The following is a 22670-nucleotide window of genomic DNA, read 5'->3' as shown; positions in this document are numbered from 1 at the left end:
TACATACTGATGATCAGCTAGAGCGCAGATCTGATTGGACACGCCTTGAATGTGGGCGGGGCCAGCATGCAGCTCATGAATTATTAATGAGGTGTGAATATTCATAACACAGATGGAATATTATAGATGAGAAGTGAGACTGAGACGGGGGCCTCACTGATGAGTTTGATGGGGTGCTGCAGCCACACACTAATGCAGAGTGAAGATGCATGCGCGCACACACACACACACACACACACACACACACACACACACACACACACACACACACACACACACGCTCCTCCTGGATGCTTATACATGTCAATGATGCATGTTAGGTGATAAAACAGCCACTAAAACAAGTGTTTCTGCACAGAATCTAAGCCTGCACGGTGTTAGGAGCTATAAAGATGGATTTAAGTGTCTATACTTCAATAGAAGAATGTGCTGTCAACAGACCTGCAGGGCTGAAACACCTTCAAAAAGCCGCTGAAACTCGCATTCCCGCTCTTATGGGGCGGAAATGGATGTAACCAAGCGTAATTACGCACAGGATAGTTTAGAAAAAGGCTGTTTTATGAGTGTCAGAGCAGGAATTAACATTAATAATTTGATTTAAAGACAAACTAGTGAAGGGAGAGGACTCTGCACCGCTGCGCTTCTCCACACACACATCTTATGTTGTCTAAATGATTCATAATAGGAATTAAAGTATATTCAGGTTGGTTAAAGTGCATTATGGTTGGCGTGTTGCTACAGGTTGCCTCCAGCAGGGAGGAAGAAACGTGATGCGCTAAGGGGGACAGAAACTCCGTCCGATTCTCCCATGAAACTACAAAGCAGAGCCCGTGAAGGTCGTTACAAAGTGCCATAAAGTCTCTGCGAAAGCGTGAAAACGTGCGGTTGTTTGAATGCATCAACAGGGGAATCGGTAATGGGATTATTATGAGAGTAAGAGCACTTGTTATAAATCAACCTCTCTATTTATAAATCGCAGTTGGAGCCGGTGGAGTCCCGGCGCCGGCTGACCGAAGATAGGTCTCTTAAATGCGGGTTATTGCGGAATGAAAATCCCTTAAATCTGTAAAAAAAAAACTGCAAAAAAAGGAGAAGTTTAAAGGCACTTACCGCTGACTCGGATCGCTGCACCGCGACGCACAGGGCGAAAAGCAGCAGAGGCACGGCGAGCTGGCGCAGGCTCTTCAAGTCTTTATTCATCTTGTGGGAATAAAACAGGACACCACTCACAAAATCTACCTCTTTCTACTCGCGAGGCATAGCCCTTCTTCTCCCCCTGCACACTTGCTTCTCAGTGAAATAGAAATGGTGAGAAAGGCACTTGTTCTCGGCGGTTTGTTGCGCTTGCAGAGGCTTCCAGTGGTCCTGGCTGTGGCACCGTGCGCCTCTGCAGTCCCCCTCTCTAACTTTTTCTCTCCTCGACTTGCAAACCTGCCCAGCTGACCGGATCTACTTACCTCAGTGCGCAGTGATATCAGCTCCCCCTTCACCTACACTGACTCTGACAACTCGTGAAAAATAAGGTTTCCGGGGGAATTGCATCTTAAATGTCCTCCCCCACTAGTTATCTATGTTTGAGGTCTTCAGTTTAGGTTTGTTTTAAAACACTTTAGAATAAAAAATAACCTAATAATGTTAGGACCTCGCAGGCGGATGGATATGTTGCCTTCATTCTTGCCTCCCAAATCCTTCCCTATGCCCGAGGCTCCACAAAAGAAGGTTTGACATTAAACCTTTATTTGACATTTTGTATATGCCCAGGCATGTTGCATTCCTGCCAGATTATTAAGGGCCAGATACTCACTTTTGACTCTTGACAGAGGGTTGCTGCGGGCAGAAATAAAGTAAAATTGACTTATTTACTGCATTCTTTGAACAAGGGTGTTAAGCATGCTACTATGTGAATTAGAAAAGTCTACAGCTGCTGAAACTTTCCTTAATGCATAAAACTATATGGATTACATCATCCAGACATCCTAAGTCACAATTTAAATGGATTTACTGACATTTTAGTTGGAGATTAACCTTTTCTTAGAGTTTAATATTATATAATTGAATGTTTAAAGTCCATGAAGTAGGTCCTGAAAGAACACCTAAAATGCAGATGACATTCTTTAGGGGGTCTCGAAGTTGTAAAGTAACCAGGAGTTAATGATCGTTGGTTTGTTCCACAAGTTTGTTACTGTAGTGAGAGCCAGTTACAGACCACCAGTCCCAAATGTGTTCTCTTTTATGGGATGATTGACTTGAGGTTAATTGATTGGATATAAAGCATGACATGGTAACTGACCTTGTATCCCTTTGAAATGACGTCCGCATAAATAACAGATACGCTTTGACGAGTCGAGGGAAAAAGAACTGCTTGATTAACTTAAATGAAGTCCACATATGAAGTCAAAATGTACATTTGGTTTGTTTGTTTCTTGGAAAAAGTCCCAAGTTTTGTTGAACCATGCATCGACCCCAAAACCTGCACAAAAATGTATGATTCCCTCAAAGCAGAACAGACAAAGCACACTGTTTTTAAGGAACGTGATTTTTAGTTTTGTTTTATTATTGACAAGTCAGGTTTACTAAAAAGGTCCAATCAGCATTTGTTCAGCCGCCTGCCATCTGATTAAACTAATGCAATCAGATATGACAGGCAATAAAACCCAACCTCACAAAGTTCATAACGGCTAGCTTTGAAACGGAAATGTTAATTCAACGGTCTGGTTACTTTGGAGGCTGTAGTTTGTTTTCCTGTTGAATTATTCCCAACTTTAACGCCTAAATATTATTTTTTGTCCACCACATTTATTTAAGGGGGAAGACACATTTCCGGTGTTTCACTTCATCTCTGCAAAGATGATCTTGGCATTGTTCAAAATTATATAAGTTAGTGACTTTATAAAGCTTCTAAACATTGAACTATTTCTAATATATGGGCTCAAGGGTTAATGTGGGGGGTAGAGCAGCTAACATTCTGATTCATGCAGCAATGAGAATAAATAAAACTACTTCTAAGTGCAAAACTACAAAGGTCCCATGGTGGTGCCTTGCGGTGCTCCTCACATTAAAAGCAAGCTGTTGAGCAGCACTGAGATGCCTTCATACAAGAGAGATTATATAATCCAAACAGAAACACGAGTGTGATGTCAACACAATGTAGTGATAGATAAATTAGCATGATGTCATATGTGTTGAAGACTCCCTAAGGTCAAGTGGAACGAAAATAGACCATCCGAGAGCTAAAATGGGACTGTTTGCAACTTGAGTAACTCGGTGTCTGCACGGTGTTGGGAGCAGCGGAACAGACAGTGGTGTTCCAACAAAGTCTTTAATTTGATCTCATACTACACATGGATAAGACAACAACGAGCTTTTATAATCCTGACTGCATCTGCATGATCCATATTGCAATTTAAGGTTAAACTAAGGTTATACACACCAGAAATATCATGCAACCAGAGGAAGAATCGAATAAAGAGTACTGTTTTTAGCAGAGTTAATTGAGTTTTCACTATTTTTGTTATTGATTTAGGTCTTATATATGTATTTTTCCTTTTTGTTGCATTGTTGGGGAAGCCTGGTACCTAAAATGTTCTACATTATTGTGCAGATGACATTAAAGCCTTTATATTTCTGACTATTATGATGTTTCTATGGGGGCTAATGTTGTAAACCACTCATAAGTGCACTTTAAAGTCTTGAGAAACTTACTTTTTTAGGGATATTTGGCTGGTTTTATGGGGAAAACTGTGAAGAAACACATAGTAAAACACAATACACAATGAACGTGTGGGTGAAATCTCCTGTTGTAGCCAAAGGGTCAATTTTTTAATTGAAGGTAAGCTTTTTGTAAGCTTCAGATTTGTTATATATTATATGACCACTGTGACGTTTTTCGTTTGGCAAATCAATCATAAGGTCACTTTACAGTCTTGGGAAACTCACTTTCTAGGCATGTTTTGTTGATATTATGGGGTGTACAGCAGGGGGAAATGTTCACAAAAGTTTCTTTAAAGTCATAGTTCAATATAACAGGAATACACGAGTTTCTACTTTCTTTAAAAGTGACAAATGTTCTTTATTTTTTGCTTTTTTTCATAGATAACACCCCCAAAAAAGACCGTCTCCGGACAGAACTGCTTCATTTGCTGCACTGAAGAGGTTCTGGTGTGTGTGAGTGGTAAAGAAAACAGTTCATAAACGTTTCTCTGAACTCATAATTGAGCATCATAGGAATAAAAGTCTTTAAACTATTTTTAATTTGAGATATTTTCTTTATTTTTCGTTTTGAATTCTTAGATTTCAACCAAACAAAGTCTCTAATCAGACAGCAGAGCTTCCTTTGCTGCACTGAAGAGGTTCTGGTGTGTGTGAGGGGGTTCTGGTGTGTGTGACTGGGTAAAATCTCCTGTTGTAGCCAAAGGTATGGAGGCATGAATGACATGTGTTGGCCCCTCCTCTCCTGCTCTGTGCTGCGCTGCTGAGTTTGAAGCGCAACAACCCGGAGAGCGCAGCAGCGACTTCACCGCTGCAACTTTGGTGAGTTGGATAAGCTCTCATTTTATGAACGAAATCCCCTACAAAGAGTTTTGTTTCCCGTGGTGGTTGTATTTTAATGCGTGGGGACGTCCCAGTGTGTGTGTGTGTGTGTGTGTATGTGTAAAGGCTGGTTGTGTTTGTCGGTGGGACTACTTTATCTCTCTCTTTCTGTCTCCGGGTAGATGACAGGGTTTTTTGGAGCAGTCGATGAGCGCGTTTGAAGTACCTTGCTGGTGAAGACAAGGGGATCGAGTCCCGACCTGCGATTTCCCCATCATCTACTCACCAAAATGAAACTCCTGTGAGACATTTTTCCTCTTTTAAATCACTCTGCAACTTTTTAATTTAAACGATTTGGGCTTTGCCCCGGCGCTTATCGCGGGCTGAACGCGATAATATCCGAGCTCCGGTACACTTAACCTGCCAAACAGTTGGAAACACAAACTAACTGTAAATGTTTATTTCCCCGACAGGATTTGTATGATAGCAGTCGCCTTGGCGGTGAGATCTGCGCACGGAGTAAGTCCCATTTTGCTTATTATTACTGTCCTTCAGGTAAAGTGACTCTCCACAGTTCAGATTTTGCTCAAAGCTCAAGATACTTTTCCTGAACCTGTTGCGCGTAAATGTCTCAACCGAGCTTATTTAGCAAGTTTTAAAAACGTTTTACAATTGTTATTTAAAAGCTGCTTGCAGAAATGATACGTTTACATGTTTATAAAGTGACTTCTGTACGCAAGGGTCCCTTCATGCATCACGCTGTGGGAGTCTGATTCTTTTTTTGTAGTCAGTCTACACATCTTTAAGGACACTTCAGTCACTATTTGCAGTACTTTTATTGTCTTTTAAGAGACCGTTTTATTCCAAATGAGTTGTATGCTGCAAGATGTGTGCTCTCTAAGCAATGGATGTTTTTTTAAAGCTTTGCTATTGCACTTCTTAGTAGCCCGAGGGACAGAAAAAAAGCAGCTCATATTTGAGTTGGCCCGCTCAGACTCATTTGCAATTCAAGCCCCGCCCCCCTGATGCATATTTAAATGAAGGAGGTTTTTAGGGCAACGTGCCTTTTTCTAAGCCACACCTTTGGAAGACTTTCCACTGCTGCAGCAAGACAGTGCAAGCAAACAGGGATTAGTCCTCTCTTTACACCCATTAAAAGTGCATTCTTTATATTTAGTCCTAGGTCTGTTTAGGGGCGGTGGGTCTTTTCCTAGTGTCTCAGTTTGTTTGTTAAATCTTACTTTTAAACTTCAGGACACACAGTGCACTTACAGCTCATGCATTTAACTATATATGACTAAGACTTTAATATACACCAAAATAAGCATCCTGAAGTGTTTAACCATCTCTAATCAGTATTTATACGCTCCATACACACATTTGATACATGTTATAGTATACACAGTGGGGGGGTTGATGTGTTTAAATGCCTCATTGAGACACAGACTGGCCATCTGCGATGACAAGGGTCAGGTTAAGTTGTGAAGGGAAAGGTCAATGCAGCACTACTCCCACTACCTCCCAAATTAGAATAAGAAAGGGAAGTGGGGCTGTTTGATGCTGTCATTCAAACATGGCTTCTTTCTTGGTAATTGGGCCGGGATTTTGGGTTGAGGAGAAGCAAAAGTGCAAGCTATATAATGTAATTCATGTGTGTGTGCTACAATATTACATTGGTGTCACTTAAAAGCATCCAAATAGTATATAAGGATGGTTGTATAACTAGTTTTAAGGTGGTTAGTGCTTAAATTCTTTGAAATGTGCCCTATTTTTAATGTTTAGGTTGTTATTAGCACGCAATTTCAAGCACAGATGGTGCAAAATTTACCTTAATCCTGTCCCAAACTTCATCATGGCACCACTGTGAGACACAAACCCTTACCCCCGGCAGTGTTAGTGCCTTGCTCAACGAGCCGAGTGACAGGAAACAGTAGCAAGGCGGTCGTCATCTTTGACAGAGACGCTGACAGGGTGACATTAAAGCGAATGAGCAGCAAATAAAGCTTCCTGTGTCTCAATGGGACTCATCTGATGGAGCTGCATTGACTTTGAATTGTCTCCTCCACCCACTTCCAACCTCCCCGTTGTTTTGTGTGGTATATGTGTGTGTGTGTGTGTGTGTGTGTGTGTGTGAGTGTGTGGGTGGCTGAGTAGTTGGATACGTGTGTGTGTGTGTGTGTGTGTGTGTGTGTGTGTGTGTGTGTTGAGTGACTGACAAATGAGTGTGTTGGGTGGGCTTTGTTCCTTGATTACTGTGTCGTTGTGTATCACCGTCCCCAGTTTCTGCGTCTCCAAATCAAATAAAATGTGTGTTTTGTGTTAAGCTATCGTATCGTTAGCATCTAGTTAGCATGTCCAGCTTTGGAAGTGGCTTGAAAAAGCGTGTTAGCATTGTCTACCTTGGGCAGTAGCTAGCCGGTTATCCTAAAACTGAATTGACTTCAGAAGCTAACAAGCCGCAGTGCTACAAAGAGTTAAAAAATACAACACAGACAAGTTAACTTTACTACTTTACTTGAGGAATAGCATGTTAGCATTGTTTAGCTTGCTTGTTAGCGAGTTTGCAAGCTAATTATGCGGCTTAAACCTAAAGTTTGCTGCGGCTAACTGAGCTAACTTACTAGAGGTTACAGTAAACGAGACATGTATTTCTGGCCTTTAGCTTTATATAATAGCCCTGTTGTTCCTGTGATGGATTAGCTTAACGTTAGCGGACTTCCCTCTCAGTCATTTTCTAAAAATGATGTTTCAGTGAACATACGGAGAGAGTGTCTGTCAGGGCTGACACAGCTGTTGGCACAGGGAAAACATCACACTGGGGTGAGGAGGAATGGCGAGGAGAAGGGAGGAGGAATGACGGGAAGGAAAAAGGAGGGAGGTTTTTACTATACCTAGATGCTACTAGTAAGCTACCTCTTTACATTTGTTGGAATGCAAGATGGATTGGTTGGACAGATACACACTGTACATACTGTTTAATCGCAGGCTAGTGACAATATGAGGGTTTTAGAACAAACCATACAGCCTTGGATACGTTGCATGTGCGACAGGTCACGCCAGAAACTGAGATTTGTTATTATTCATGCCTTTCTTGAAGATAATTCCTGGGTTTTCGCAAGTTTTATCCCCTCTGATATTACGTTTTCTGTATGGTTTTTATGCATTTTTAGCTATTTGGATGTGTATTTCTTACTGTTTCGCCAAACCGTTGCTTTTCCATTCCATTTGGATTAATTGAGATCATTAAATCTGCATTATTTCATTATCGTTTTCCTTCTATAGAATGAATAGAAATCAATGGGTGCCAGTAAAAAGCTTCATGAACACAAAAAACATGGTAAACCAATACATTATTTACATTTTATAGCATGTTTTATCCAACACAACAGTCCAAAGCAACCAAACGTATTCACTTTAATATCATTTACAACAAAAAAGCATAAAATCTCAACATTTAGCAAGCTGGAACCAGCAAATATGTGACAGTTTTTGCTTAATAAATGGTGGAATCTGCAGGAAAACGGGCTAAAACATGCAAAATTGCTGATATTATATAAATCAACTCAAGTGCATCCATGGGTCAGTTAGACGTGAGAGTGGAAGAGAGAGTAGCTAGATCCCTATCTTGTAGTTTTTGCAATATTTGGTTTCCTAAAGTGGGCACGGTGTATAATTAGTGGAGATAAATTGACGTGATAAAGCCGTTAAAGTGGCATTAACTTGCACAAAAAGTAGTCCCTCCTTAACTGAAGAGATGCAATTAGAGATACGAGAGCATGGGTTTTGGTGCACGAGTGATGCTAAAAGCTCACAGGGACATCCACTTACTCCCCCTCCCCTCCCCCCCCTGGTTGAATTCCTCCAGAGCTTGGCAGGACTTGTCTCCCACTCCCTGCAGGTGCTATAGGCTGGAACATTCCAGAAACACTAAGTGAGGCGACTGATCACCGCTTGATTTGTGGTTGTTAGACCCTCCCCAACTCAAACTGAGACCCCCACCTCCTCTTTCCTTTCCCCTTCTGCCCTCCCTCCCTCCCTCCCTCCCCTGAACCCGATCATTACCCCCTCACACCCTCTTTTCCTATCACTTTTTGCCCCTCGCTGCTTCCACAAGTCAGCGGTTGATTTGTGGTTTGATTTGCGACGTAGTGGTCCGTCACAAACCTCTTCAGCCTTGCTGTGTCTTGCTTTCATATCCATAGGTCCTTATATCACAAACAATTGAATATTTTATTAGTACTTTAAATTGCATGACCTTAAACTGCATATTTTTTAAATCCGATTCAAGTTTTTAGTTCTTTTTTTCAGGCAAATGTTCACTTATTGCTTCAATGTGCAGAAACGTGCTGTTTTTCCTTGTCATATTTTATTGTAAACTTATATTTTCTTTTAAGTTTTACTGTTTTTAAACAAAAAAAATGAATTTGAGATGCCTTCCTTGGCTTAAAATAGCCTCTTATCACTTATAGGCTAATCAAACTATGAATTGATCAATAAAGTACATATGTATCAGCCAATAATGAATACAATGGGAGGTGCAGCCCTACGTATTCTGCATGCAAGTTACTTTTAAGTCAGTCTTTTTCTTCTTAAGTGCATCTCAGTGACATATCAGTGTGTTACTGGATGTTGTGGTCTCCCTTTAGGCTTCCCCCTGAAAACAAGAATGGATAACATGAGGGAAGTTTGTGCAAAAGTTCTGATGTTGTTTTGAAATGTGATCGCAATATGCTCGATGGTAAATCCGGAGACAGAGTGTTTGATGTGTTGGGTCACGCTGCTCTGTCCCATGTTGCGGGTCAGGAGGCAGATGTGGTTTAACTTTTATTCCCTCTCTCTCCCACTTCCTATCTCACCATTACCTAATTTCTTTACGTTTCTTCAAGGCCCATTCCTCCCTCCTCCCCTCCGCTCACTCTTCCCTCTCTGTAGTTTCGTCAGAGGGAAAATAACTTTGTCAGTAAGTGCATTACGAAACCTATAAAACGTGCCGTTCAAAAGCCCCTGCTATCCCTCTCCCACGCCCACCGTTAAGACTCTGCTACCTGTGTGGTGCTTACATGCATCTGTGCGTGTTTCCCAGCCTCTTAAAAAAGCGTTTGTGTGTGTGGGATGAAGGCCACTGGGAAATACCCTCTTCAAAACCATCTAAAGGACACACAGGCTTCCAGGCTGTGTAATGCCACAACAGTGGTACACAAATAAAGATAATCTGGAGTGAAGAGGAGGCAGATGTGTGAAAGCAAATATCAAAAGATGTTCACTTGAAGTATAGCCAGGATACTAGAGATAAGATAGGCATGAATTAGTCTTTAAAATGTCAAGAAATTCTAAAAAATGGCCCAAAATGACGTCTTTATTGCAAATCACCAGTGGAAAACTTAAATAAATGGCTTGAAATGTCTGTAAAAGGAGCATTTGAGAGGCTAAAACCAATGATTATCAGACATGTTTGCATTATGAGTGACTGAAACGATTAATATCTGATCAAAAAAGAGTTACAAACTACAACACAGACACTTTTATTAAGCCACATACACTCAATTTGGAGCTGTGTGTATCTTTGGGGATAGCATGTTAGCATTGTTTAGCTTGGTTGTCTGTAAAACGAGCATTGGAGAGGATAAAACCAATGTTAGGGTTAATCAATTCATATCTGATTAAAAAAGCTGCAGTTGTTATGAAGAACAGTGACTTTGTATAGGTTTGAACGCATTGATAACTGGGTAGATTACTTCATAAAATCAAGGTAAATAAAGTAGAGGTACTTGTGTTTTGAAGGTGCAAATATTTGACTAGCATTGTTAGCTTTCCACGCTACCACAGTGACCTTAGAGATACCTTTAGGACATGAAGAAGGTTTATTATCCTAGGAAATATCATGCAATCTCTGTGTCTTGAATACGCCACAGAGGTGCGTTAGTGTTAACAGACCTTCTGGCAACCGTTTTTTCCAGCCTGTTTGTCTCTACTTGTCATGCTTTTGAATCCACCAGCCATACCACCATAGCCGTGTTTATGAAGTGTATTTTATCTTTGAAGCAGATATGCTTCTAAAGATTGATCGATAGGGATGATTGAAGATCTGTCTTTCTTCGAATCTGTTTAGAGTTTCGTGTGGCTGGATGTGGATGATTGATATGTTGTTTGTTTTTCTGCTCTACTTGTCTTTGTTTGAGTGCGTTGCGTGAGTCAACACGGTACCGAGGGATCTGTGGCAACTGAAGGGGAAAACGTATTGAGTATACTGCTTTGAATATTTGATCCCCGGTGCTTTGACATCTCCAATAAGAGCTGCTTCAAAACAGGGTCACCAATCTCCAAACCCCCCTCTTGCCTTTTTCTACGAAGCACACGCTTGTCCCCCGATTGGTCACGGTGAACTCCCGGGGGGTCAGGGGGTCGGGCGAAACACAAAGGCAGCGGGGAGGCTCTGGTCCGCGGCGTTCGGCTTAACATTCCTCCAGATTTTGTTTATCGCACTGCTCCCTCTCTCTCGAGAAAGGAAGACGAGCATAGGCCTCAGATAGAAAGGAATCCAGGCTTCCAGTAGTTACCTTTCCCCCTGGGTGTGTGTGTGGAGGTCTTACGGCCTGTCAGAGAGGAGCTGAAGGTGGGGCAGTGTTCTGGCTCGATGCTCGGTGGGAGTTTCTGTCTCGGCTTGTTCGACGTGCCTGGTCCTTTCTTCCTTAATGCCATCTATCGCCTCGGGGCTGTTTGCACTTCAGAAGGATTTAGACCTCCAGTGTACGTCTTACCCTCTCTCCCTTATGTCTTTCATCCTTGCCTCATGTTGTTTATCTTTTCCCTTTCAAACTCACTTGTTGCTCCTTTTCTTTGCAGTGCATCGATGTGGAAATTTGGCAACTTCAAGCTGTGTTTTTTTTATATTAACAAAAGGATTAAATAGTGTGTCACGTTAGAGAATTTCCCCTCTGAGAATCCACTCTTTCAGCTAATTTTAGTCCCTATTTTCGCTGCTTTCTCCACGATACACCAGCTGCACACTACCTGCGTAGCACCAAACAAAAGGCAGACACTCATATCAAATTGTTGGTGAACATCCTGGAGCTTTTAGTCAGATATTTTCTCAAAATTAAAGCTAAAAGACTTTTTTTTAGGCTTAAATTAGTCAGGAACAGGTCTCATAATGGTGCATATTGTCTGCTAATGTGTAAAAAAGCATAGGTTTGCTAACACTTCAGTCACATCAACACTAATAGGTAAATTACTGCATTAAAAAAGTGTAGTTTTACAGGAATACATGTGGTGCATAAGGAAATCAGGATTCCTTACCATAAATCTTTAATCTCTGAATTTGAAAAACAATAGCACCCTAACTCCCTGCCCTGAGGACTCCCTCAGTTTGTTTTGAACTTTCCTGACAGGTTCTCTGCTTTGATGCTCCACTTTTTCCACTGTAGCATCATTACTGTGGCATTAGACTCCGACATCAGCCCTTTAAGTCAGACATTTTTCACTGCAATTATCACATGCATGCCCGTGCAGAAAGGGGAACACATCTCCTTTTGTCTGTCAGGTTTTCTGGGGTGGTGGTCGGAACAAGTGCCCCTCTAGGGAAAAGGGTGTGTGTGTGTGTGTGTGTGTGTGTGTGTGTGTGTGTGTGTGTGTGTGTGTGTGTGTGTGTGTGTGTGTGTGTGTGTGACTCTTCTAATTATCGCTAATGTGCTTTAATCGAGACGTTAATTACTAGCCTGAGTCCACATTAATGTGATTGTTGTGGGGAGTTGAGGGGGAAGGCAGGTGCAGATATTTACCCGTTTTGTCGCAGTCTGACAAAAACAAATACATCCTGTTTGAGTTTACCTTAGCATGGCGGCGTTAGCTTTAACTCAGAGGGGGGAACACCCTGGCTTAATCCTACAGAGACACCAACATCTTTTTAATCTTTCTTTAGGAATCGACGAAACAAGATTCAAAGGTTTTGTTGTGAAATGCACGATAGCTAAAGGTGTTTTAGTGTCTATTAGCTCATTTAAGGCCCATTTTTAGCTGTTTTCTCCATAAAAAACCTCCAATAAACTAATAATACACGACCAAATAACAAGTAAACACTGATATCAAGTAGTTTGTGAACACCCTGGAGCTTTTAGCAGCTAAAAAGCCTAATATTTAGAGCAAAATTAGCGCTAAAATAAGCCAGAAATATCTTTCCCGCTAATTTTCAACGTGCAAATCTCCCACCACGTCCAGTCTACCAGGGTCACGGTATCCCTGCCCATTAATGTCCCACTGTGATAGGAACACTGTCATTGTTATTGTGTGCTATTACCGCCTCGCTGTGTCTCTGCCTGTCCCTGTAATTACAGAAACCTCCGCTCTGTTTTCTGTCTCACACTCATCCTTCACTCCCTCCTTTTCTGCCAGCCAGGTAATCCAGGCAGCACAGGTAAAACCCCTCCTGCTTTTTTCTCCTCGTAATAAACCACGTAACTTTGGGTACATTACTTCATTGGAATTATTTGATTCGATGTTCTCCTCGCTGCCAGTAAAGGAAGACAGCCTCTGGGTATGGAAGTGCCACAGCTTATTGTTGTATGTGCAGACACACCTTTCAAAGCAATAACTTTGATGCAATGCCATAAAACACGTTTTCATTGAGGCATTTCACGTCTTCTCTTTACGTCTTTCTGTAGGATTATTTCAAAATGTACTTTACTTAAAGACCTCTTTTTTTATAGGTCTTTGTTTGTGCAGAATTATTGTTGTTTTTATAGCATTTATCCTTTATTTTACCCTCTACTGGCAAGCAACTTGTACTCCTTAGTCGATGAATACATGTTAAAACCACAACTAAATCCTGAGAAAAAAAACAACTGAGGATTCCCTTGAACTTTAGATATCATTTTACAGAAAGACTTGTAAAAACCCCCCAGATTTTCTTGCTTTTATAAACTTTAGAAGCCAAAATGGTAAGTCAAATTACCCATTTAACCATTATAGTGTCAAGGTTGATAATAGGACGCAATAAAGTGGAGGTGTAGGTGTAAAACTGTGAAAATTGTGGGGTTTTGACATTTTTTGCTGTATTTTATGGATACAATTCCTAGAAAGTGGCGTTTTTCCAATAATTACAACAAATTCCACATAAACTACTTTCTGATGAACTATATAATGTCAATTTCCATCTCAAACGTTGCATGAATGATGGTGTTCTGCGTGAGAGCGTTGCACGGTGGTCAAGTTGACATCATCTTCTTCTCTCGTCTCCACTGACACAAATCCTCCGTCATAAATCAGAAAGCCTTCCCAATTTGTCTCCCAGGCCTATCCAGAGGGGCAAATACCTCACGTCAGTCAAGTGTAAATTAACGTTGGTTGTCGCTGCGTTTGAAAGCACCTGCAGTTCAACTCCCCCACCAGCGCCATCCATCATCCGTGGCAGCGCTGATGAGCAGCACTCAAATATGTTCCTTAATTCCAACCTCAACGTCAGCCCGTGATTGACTGAGGGCTTCCTTATCAGATGTGTATTTTTTGTCCCTTTAAGCTGTCTTTTTTACCAGTTAAAATCAGCCTCACAGCTTTTAGTATCCATGTGCAATGTGGGATATCTGATTTTGGACAAGGTGGAGCAAAAAGCTAGCCTGAAATGGGACTCCTGATGAATGATAACGTAGCATCTGGTCTGCAATATGTATAACTAAGCATTGATTTGATAGCAGCTTTGTGTCTTGTACACAAAGGAAAAGCTCCATTGATGGTTGTATTTGTATTTGCTATGAGTGAAAGCGTCCAAAAAAGCTAAAATACACCATTTTTAGTCTGAAATTAGCCAGAAATGCGACTCCAAATGAATGCTAATGTAGCATATTGTCTGCCAGATGTATAAATAAGCATTAGCATTAGCATTAGCCTTATATGCATTAAAAGGTTAACCAGTGCTTTAAATTAAAGGACGCTTTCATATGTTATACGGAGGAAAAAGCTTCAGCTAGGGTTGAATTTCTATATTTGTTGAGTTTGCGGAGGCCGAAATTAGATCTATAAGAGAGTTTAATCACGCTTTAATGTCCGCCTGTGATTGCCTCCTTATCAGATTTGGTTTTTGGTCCCTTTTTTTACCCGTAAAAATCAGTGTCACAGCTTTTATGTGCAAAATGGCATGAGAGGAGAATAAAATTAGAGCGTAAAGAGAGTTCGATAGACTAAAATGAGCCAGAAAAAGCATTAGAAAGGGTTGAATTTGTTGACTCGCTGCTGCAGTCTCTCCCTCTTCATACCTGGCTGTGTGACTGTAGGTGTAAGACAGCTTTTGGCAGGTGTAGCGCTCATGCTAACAAAGAGCTTTTGTTATCGGATTTCTGTGCCGGGTCTCCTTTAAATCCCGGTCAGATCAAACTGTGCAAAGAGCTTTGTGGAGACATTAACTCGAATACAGCCAGGTCTACAACTTTGTTTAATAGCTTAAGTCAGGGGAGGCCGCTTTCAAACACATAAGCAACTAAAAGAGCATCTAAATTCCTTATTTTCTTGTATTTTAACTATTATTTTTCACAGGTCTAACACCTCTTAACCACTTAATGTGAAATCATGCTTTTATATTTTATTTATAAGAAATGTGATGTGTGAAAAGTGGAATTTCTGCATTACTTTTAGCGTATGAAATACTACGAAATTCAATTAAATACAATAAAATATATTTAAAAAATACTTAATGACGGCAAAAATAAAATTAAAAGAATTATTATTATTATTTAGTTTATATATGAGAAATTATGCATGAAATGTGGAATTTCTGCATGTAAAATAAGCTTCACTTTTGATCAATTAACATAGAGATACCAAGAGATACCAACAATCGAATAAAATAGACAAAAAATATATGGATCAAACATAAATATTTACAAGCCTTTCCCAGTTAATTAAATCCCTGAATAGTCCAAAAATACGGTATTTTAGTAAGAAATAGTCCCAAATGTAACAGTTCTACCATCCAGAGCTGCACCCACTCCCACCATGCACTCTTTGAAACATGTATTTCCCAGTTGCTAAATTCTGAGCAGCATGTTTCCCATTGCAGCGCCCCGACTGGAGTGCCTTACAGCTTAGCGCTACCTGGCACCGTTCCCTTCAGCTCCTCGTGCTCTTAGCTTTAGCTCCATTCATTATACAGTGAAGGGCCTCTGCTAGTCCGCTGGCTCTGTTCCCTCGCTGCCCACTGTGGCCCCGCTGCTAATGAGGGGGGGACAGATGATCATTGTGCCAAACTTACGCTGCAAATCTCGCATTTGAACGTGTTGTTCTGCATCAGAATTGAATATGAGGAGGAAGCTTCTGTTTTCGCCGTGTGGTGCTTTTTCTTTTAGAGTTCTAAGCTGACAGCGAGCCGTAGATAGGTCAGTGTGTTTGTCAACAGAGCTGTTGCCCCACTTGTATTTATTTAGCTGGCTCCTCTTGTTCCTAAAATAGCACAGGCTGGGCAGCTTCCAGTGTGTGTGTGTGTCAAGTGGAAGGGGGTGAGTTGAGGTTTCTTTATTCCTCACAAAAACAATAGAAAATGGGATGAAAAAGCAGCATTTTGGCCTGTAAATCCTCTTGATTCTGTTATGCACCTGCTTAAGAAGTGTGCATTAGATAATATGCATCATAAATGAAGTAAAATAAGTCATGCTGAAAGTAAAGATACCAATGCAACCGAGCTGCAGCATGCACAATTACACGCTTTTGGGGTTAGAGCTCCAATAAAATGTCTCTTTTTCCACCTTTTTTGTCGCTTCAATGTCAGAAATCAGTCGTTTTTCAGCCTTTTTTCAAGATACTCAATTTCCAACCACATAAAACTGATTAATGCTCGAAATAAGTGCATTTTAAAGGATCTTGTACCCCTATTTAGTTGTCAATTTTGCAGGAAAAGTGGCTTAAGATTATAGTTCAGACCAAGAAAGTTTAAAATAAGTTAGACAGGATGAACTATCACAGACATGGAGGATCGTTTAGCTCTCAGAAATGACATTTATTAGCCTTTTAAAAGCACCTACATCCTGCATTAGCACATCGTGATGCATTAAGTGTGTGTCTCTTCGCTCTGCATACCTCGTCCATTACCGAATATCTGTCTCATCTGCCTTTATCTCATGTGAGTGAGTGCTTCACTAAGAGGGAGCCTATCACACATCTTTTTAACCTTTTCAGATGCTTGACATTGACTCGTCGCTTCGGGGGTCCGGCGTTAGAGATCTTACCCATACAAACACACACACACACAGTCGATAACCCCTGATACCTGTAGGCTCGAGCTGACGTGAGGGGAAGATGTTGTCCTGTATCTGCGGGGTATAAAGATGTACAGATGGAAAGCAGAGAGACATTTCAGAGGTCCTGCTTTCACAGAAAAATGTGGATTCATTTGCATTTTCTCCGAGGCAAGCTGATGACAAAGGTCAGCGTGGAAAGCATTTTTTCACAAGATCCGATTGCAACACTTTAGAAAAGCACCTTGCTGTAGCATTCGCTCCTCTTATGATCTATTTGAGGTTTACAAATCCACTTTTCAACCCATATGTGCGTCTTTTGCTTGACTGAAACTCCCTTTAGAGTAGAGTTTACCCTTCCAGCCTCGTGCAATGCAAGGAGCAGGTATTTCCAATATTATGTACACAGTGTAGGCTTATCAGCTCCTACAATGGAAGGAAATCTCTCCATGGACGCGCTGACCTTCTAAAACGTCTTTAATTTAAATTAGATAGAAGTAAGACCCAGTAAATCAGAGTCTTTCATTAAATAAAAGGACAAACATTTGACATCTTTAGCTTCTTAAATGCTGCTTTTTCTTGTCTTAAACTTTAATAAATCATATTTTTCCCTCGTTTTGACATCTGATGACGTGTTTTCGAAATATTTCAGTGCCATTTTTCACCGTTACCACACTGAACCTGCAGATAAATGACTTTTCTGACCTTCAGGTGCAACATATTGACCTTCTAAAGCTTAAATAATTATTTACGGTATTTTATTGTGAAAAAACGGCAAGCATTTGACGTCTCCTTAAATGCTGCTATTTCTTGCCTCTAATTATAGTAAATGAAATATGTGAAGTATTGAAGCGTCGTTTGGTCATTGGATGACGTCTTTGAGATATTTGACTATCAGTCAAAAGAATATTCCTTATTTGCACCCTAAATCCTTCTTAAAATTGGAACATAATTTGGGAAAATCACATCCAGACTTGTACGCACTCGTGTCCTCCAGGTACGACATGTTTCCCTCAGATTGCCACATTCCTCAGGTAGGTTTTTTGGACGTGATAAGACGAGAGTTGTGCAATAGAGGAGCCTGGTGTCATCGTTACATCACTTGACATTTTCGGGGGAAAGACTTGAGGATAAAAAAAAAAAGATACGTTTTCCCTCGAGCGTCACGCTGCTACCGTCCTCCTGCAGGAATGTTCCGGCATTCCCAATGGAATTCCAGACAGAGGGGTCGAAGGAGAAGGCGGTGGGGGTTACAGGTCTGGGCTCAGCATCCATCAGCTTGTGAGAGGGCTAATGAACCTTTGCCAGGGGCGGCGTGAACATTCCATGTCATCGCCATAGCTATAGTCTCCTCCCACCTTTCCCTCTCGACCCCCCCGCCCCCCCTCCCCTGAGGTCACACACCTGTCTGCACCTCGTCTTTCCTTTCCTCACCTTCACCTTCCCCCCTTTCCCTCTCACCCTTTCTTACCCTCCCCCTTTCTCCCTTTTTGTCTCATTGACTCGCCCATTGTTTTTTTAAAAGTGTCTAAATCAGAATCAGGTTGGTTGCCGGGTAGATTAGTGCATACAAGGAAGAGTGTAATGGTGCAAATCAGAATTAAAGTGGAAGAGGAAGAGCTGCATAGGTTAAATTATGCAGCATAATAAACTGTAGAAAAAATAAATTCCACAAAATAAGTGCCATGGATTGGATGTCAATAAGTCCAATATGGGTATGTATGACAAATGAGACTTAAAATTAGAAAGTAAATCTTGTATTTCATGTCACAGAATGACGTAACTATGCTCCTGGAAAAAGTCAGAATATCTTGGAAGTGAGATTATCAGCTAATGATTGAGGTTCATTATTGTTGTGAAAATGTGCTTTTTGGTTTTTGCCGTTGAGCATGCACCAATCGTCCGGATGTGAGTCAGAGGATCCTGGACCTGGTGTTTAGTCTATGAGATGTTTTGTCTCCCAAAACCCACGGTGAGATGATTCGGATCACACACTGTCCAGCTGTTTTACAGTTACAACTAGGAACCCAATAACCCAATGCAGGAAAAAGTCATATTAAACTCATATTTCTTAATGACTTTAATACCCATAAATGTGTCCGTGTGGGAACCTAAATCCTGGGTCTCTGAGAAAAGCTGTTTGGGGTCAGATTGAGAGCTTGAGGTTAGGGGTCACGCAGCCCCGGCAGGTATGGCTGCGCTCAGAGGTCACTGTAAGAATTCGTACCTTCAGGAATTCCCGAGCCAGACATGAGCACACATGCTTTTGAGGATTTGCGCAAAAGCATGACATAAAAGTTGAGGTTCCGACCTTCACCGACCCCCGCAGAGGTCAACGTGTTATCTGTCTATTGTGCTTGGAAGTGTGTTTTCTCTGGGCTCGTGCAGCTGATAAGAGATGAGTGATGGTGGAGCAGACGCTGGAGTCGGCTCGGGGATTATAGGAAGTGACCGAGGATTCACCTGCTGACCGACAGATAACGGAGGCAGTAAATCCTGCCGCTTTACAACGAGGGGAATCAGCTGGAATATCTACATGGGAAGGCAACAAGACTTCCGTTTATAAAAAGTCCAAAAACATATTGTACATTTTTAACCTAATAAAGCAGATTTAAGGACAAAATACTCCTTTAATTGAGCTGCTACCAGCAAATGATGCATGAAAAGTGACTAAATATATTAAAAAACAGCAAATTGATTATCTTTTTAAGTGTTTCAGCTCTTATTCTACAACAAAGAATACAAAATAAAGTCCTGAAAGTAAGTTAATCTGAGTTTGAAGTGAGTTTATTCATATTAATGTGTGTCATAAGTTAGAAAATAGCAGTGAAAAGGTAGGTAAAATGCACATTAAGTCAAAAAATAATGATGGTTATTCATTTTAAGCAACATTTGTGTTATTTAATGACGGTTTAAATGTCTAAAAGTCAACTAAATGAAGTGAATTTAGAATTAAATACACTTATTAATATTAAAATATGTCAGAAATCCTCTATATCAGACACTAATCTTATATTAATTGTACAGAAATTGTCAGGAGCAGGAAAAGAAAACATGTTTATGCAACTATGAGTTGTCCTGCTTCTCAGCATGATGCCTACTTATTTTGAATGTGACAGTTCCCAGATGATTGAGGGGCTTTTATTTTGTTAACTAAGGGGTCTAAATTACCGTGCATTCTTCCCAAAGCACCGTCATTTGGTTTGCTGCTGTCAGTCTAATGACTCCAGGTTCACTCTTGGTTGTTCGGACTTGATTTTCAGACACTTTAAAGCAGGAGTTTGATGGAAAAGGGAATAATTATAACCACTTGTGATGGTTTAAGTGACCGCGCATGACCCTGGAAAGCGAGGAGTCAAACACCTGGAGGAACTATGACCTCTGTCCCAACTTTTTAGGGACAGTCCTGCTTTGACCTTTACCTGCAGGTCTAGAGATGCCTTCAGCCGACCTCCGAGGGGAAGAGGCTGAAAGTCATATCGAGGCAGCTGCTTTGTATAAACCATTGTTGGAAGTTGCTCGGGATGCAATCTATGACTCGCCTGGAGCCGAGCATCATTCAATATACCTTCTTGTCATTTGCCCTGAAGCTTAATTGTGCTGCAGAATATTGCAATAACAAGACAAACACATGCCCCAGACTCTGTTCCTCTGTCTCTCAACACCATAAATGTTTTTATGGAAGACACAAAGAAGCTGAAATGGAGCTTGGGCCTCTTCCCACGTAACTTAGAGTGTGTTTACGACCAAATTAAAGCAATGCTCTGCCTTCCCTTCGCCCTAAAAGACTTTCCCATGACGCTCCTTTGACACCATAAGGTCATTGTTCACGCCTCAAGAATCCAACATGGCCTACATCTCCTCTTCCTGTGTTCAATGTGAGTCATTGCTCTTGGTTTGAACATTTTCCCCTCAGTTTAGCCGTTCAGTTCAGCTTAAAATGTTGAATGTCTGGGAGCTAAATCAGCTGGTTGTCGTCGAATGTAAATGTTAGTTTTGGTCGGTTTATGCAATTTAACGTCCTGCCGGTGAGCTCATGGTGATTCAGGAGATTAGGACAGAGTGCAGGTGGCCTCCCGGAGTTAATCATCAGCAGAAAGAGGCGCTTTATGTTAAAGGAAACCCAGAAGAAAGCATGGAAGAATGTCAGTCATGTCACAGTACAGGGGATTTGAAAATAGCAAGTTTTCTCCTTCAGTATGTCTGCACGAACAACATCCTTTCCGAAAGTGCTTTCAATGTCAGGGGAGGAGGACTAAATCCTCGTTGCATGCAGAAATTGTGCAAATATTGATGATCTGCAGCTTATTTAAGGCTTAAAGATAATCAAATAAAGTGTATTATGTCCAAATTACATCGTTTTTAATGCAGAATTCCCTTAAAAGTGTTATTTTTCCAGCAATTCCCAAGTCATTACTGATTCTAAGCAGGTTTTGAAATGGAAAAATGAAGTATACTCAAACTGAAGTGCATGCATACTAAGTAAGGTCAAGTGTGCTGTGACTTTCCCACAATGCATTGCACAAAGGAAGTGGAGGAGCTGCACATAGCTTGAAGAAAATGGAAGGGATTGTTCCAAAACCGAAATGATTTTCCTGTCTCTGTCACACGTAAAAGTATAAAGTATATAAGTATTTGTACATGCTGTAAAGAATTACCATGCATTATGGATGTAGTACACAAACTGCATATGGAAACACAATCAGTGCAGAAAAAAGCACAAAAAGATCAATAAAAATCCAATATAATCACATTCAACGTATTAAATTAAGAAGCATTAAAGGTAGATATTGCACGCATATAGTGAAGTAACAAGAGGGAAAGTGGGAATTTGGGATAGAAAATTAGGAACACACCCAGTTAATTTGTCTATATCTACTGTTTGTCTCATCTATTTTAATATTCCCTGATTATTAATTAAAGTACAGACATGAAAAGCAGTGAAAATCAGGTTAAATTTGTGAGTATTTCACATTTTCCCTCCTGTCCTCTCTCTCTCTCCCTGTTCTGACCTTATTTCGAACGCCCACTGTGCATTCCTTTCCTTCCACTTGCCTCAACCTCTCCAGAGCGGGGGTCAAAGGTCAGGCGGGAGGAGAGAGGAGGGAGTGTCCTTTATGTTGTGTTAGTTTGCAGCTTTCTCTCTGCTGTCCGTCTTCAGGATGTTTTCCTTTCTCTGAACTCCCCGGGCATGCGGGTGCACCGGCATGCAATGCTTCATGGGTAATTAACCAGAGGAGGCGAACGCGTCACTGATTGGCTCAGGGTTTCCATTAAACGTCGCTGGAAGACTTGTTAGGTAACCGAGGTAAATGAAGCTGTAAACCTCAGATTTAGTACGTGAACTAGCCTTCAAACTAAGAAACACAAGCAACTCCAATGGAGAAGTTGGCACGATAGAGATTACAGCTGATTGCTTATCAATCAGGACTTTATAGAAAATCCTGAAGTATATTCTCGCACAAAAAGGTCAGCATTATTGTTTTTATCCTCTAAACTCTGGAGATTTTCAGCTTTATCTCCATTTTTTTTATCATATTAGAGCAGAAAAAGCTATTTAAATGAAGGATTTTGAACAAGATTACAGCTGCAACCATTAGATTACCTATGGATTTGAGGATGGATATACAAAAATCTGGACTTTATAGAAAATCCTGATAAATTAAGGTATTTTTTCAAACAAAAAAATCAGAATTATTATTTTTATTCTCAAAAAAGTGGAGACCTTTAAGCTTTTTTCTCAGTTTTTTAGCATATTAAAGTAGAAAAAACTATTTAAATGAAGGATTTTGTACAAGATTACTGGTTCTACCATTAGATTATGTATCATTTTGCGTGGAGAAGAAAAGAAACACCTACTATTTTGAATAAGCATTCATATTTAACGTATTTTCCAAGATTACGGGTCAGAATCGTTGTTTTTAG

The 22670-nt window shown here is 40.7% G+C and overlaps 2 protein-coding genes across 3 annotated transcripts in view; one reads left to right on the top strand and one right to left on the bottom strand.

Annotated features, from left to right (window-relative positions):
- The window catches only part of col4a5 (collagen, type IV, alpha 5 (Alport syndrome)), a 38504-nt gene extending 37094 nt beyond the window's left edge, over positions 1-1410 (bottom strand). For both annotated transcript variants that reach the window (XM_063900682.1, XM_063900683.1), the window contains exon 1: positions 1111-1410. In XM_063900682.1, the coding sequence (XP_063756752.1) occupies positions 1111-1200 (90 nt within the window). In that variant the 5' untranslated portion in view covers positions 1201-1410. The remainder of the gene's footprint in view (positions 1-1110) is intronic.
- A 3059-nt stretch (positions 1411-4469) lies between these two features.
- col4a6 (collagen, type IV, alpha 6) overlaps positions 4470-22670 on the top strand; it is a 99277-nt gene continuing 81076 nt past the window's right edge. The window contains 3 exon segments of the mRNA XM_063900659.1: positions 4470-4530; positions 4713-4831; positions 5004-5049. Of these exon segments, the coding sequence (XP_063756729.1) occupies positions 4821-4831; positions 5004-5049 (57 nt within the window). The 5' untranslated portion in view covers positions 4470-4530; positions 4713-4820.

Source organism: Eleginops maclovinus, chromosome 14 (assembly GCF_036324505.1).
Source record: "Eleginops maclovinus isolate JMC-PN-2008 ecotype Puerto Natales chromosome 14, JC_Emac_rtc_rv5, whole genome shotgun sequence".
Taxonomy (NCBI): domain Eukaryota; kingdom Metazoa; phylum Chordata; class Actinopteri; order Perciformes; family Eleginopidae; genus Eleginops; species Eleginops maclovinus.
The sequence above is the reverse complement of the archived record's forward strand: the minus strand, read 5'-3'. Positions and strand labels throughout refer to the sequence as shown.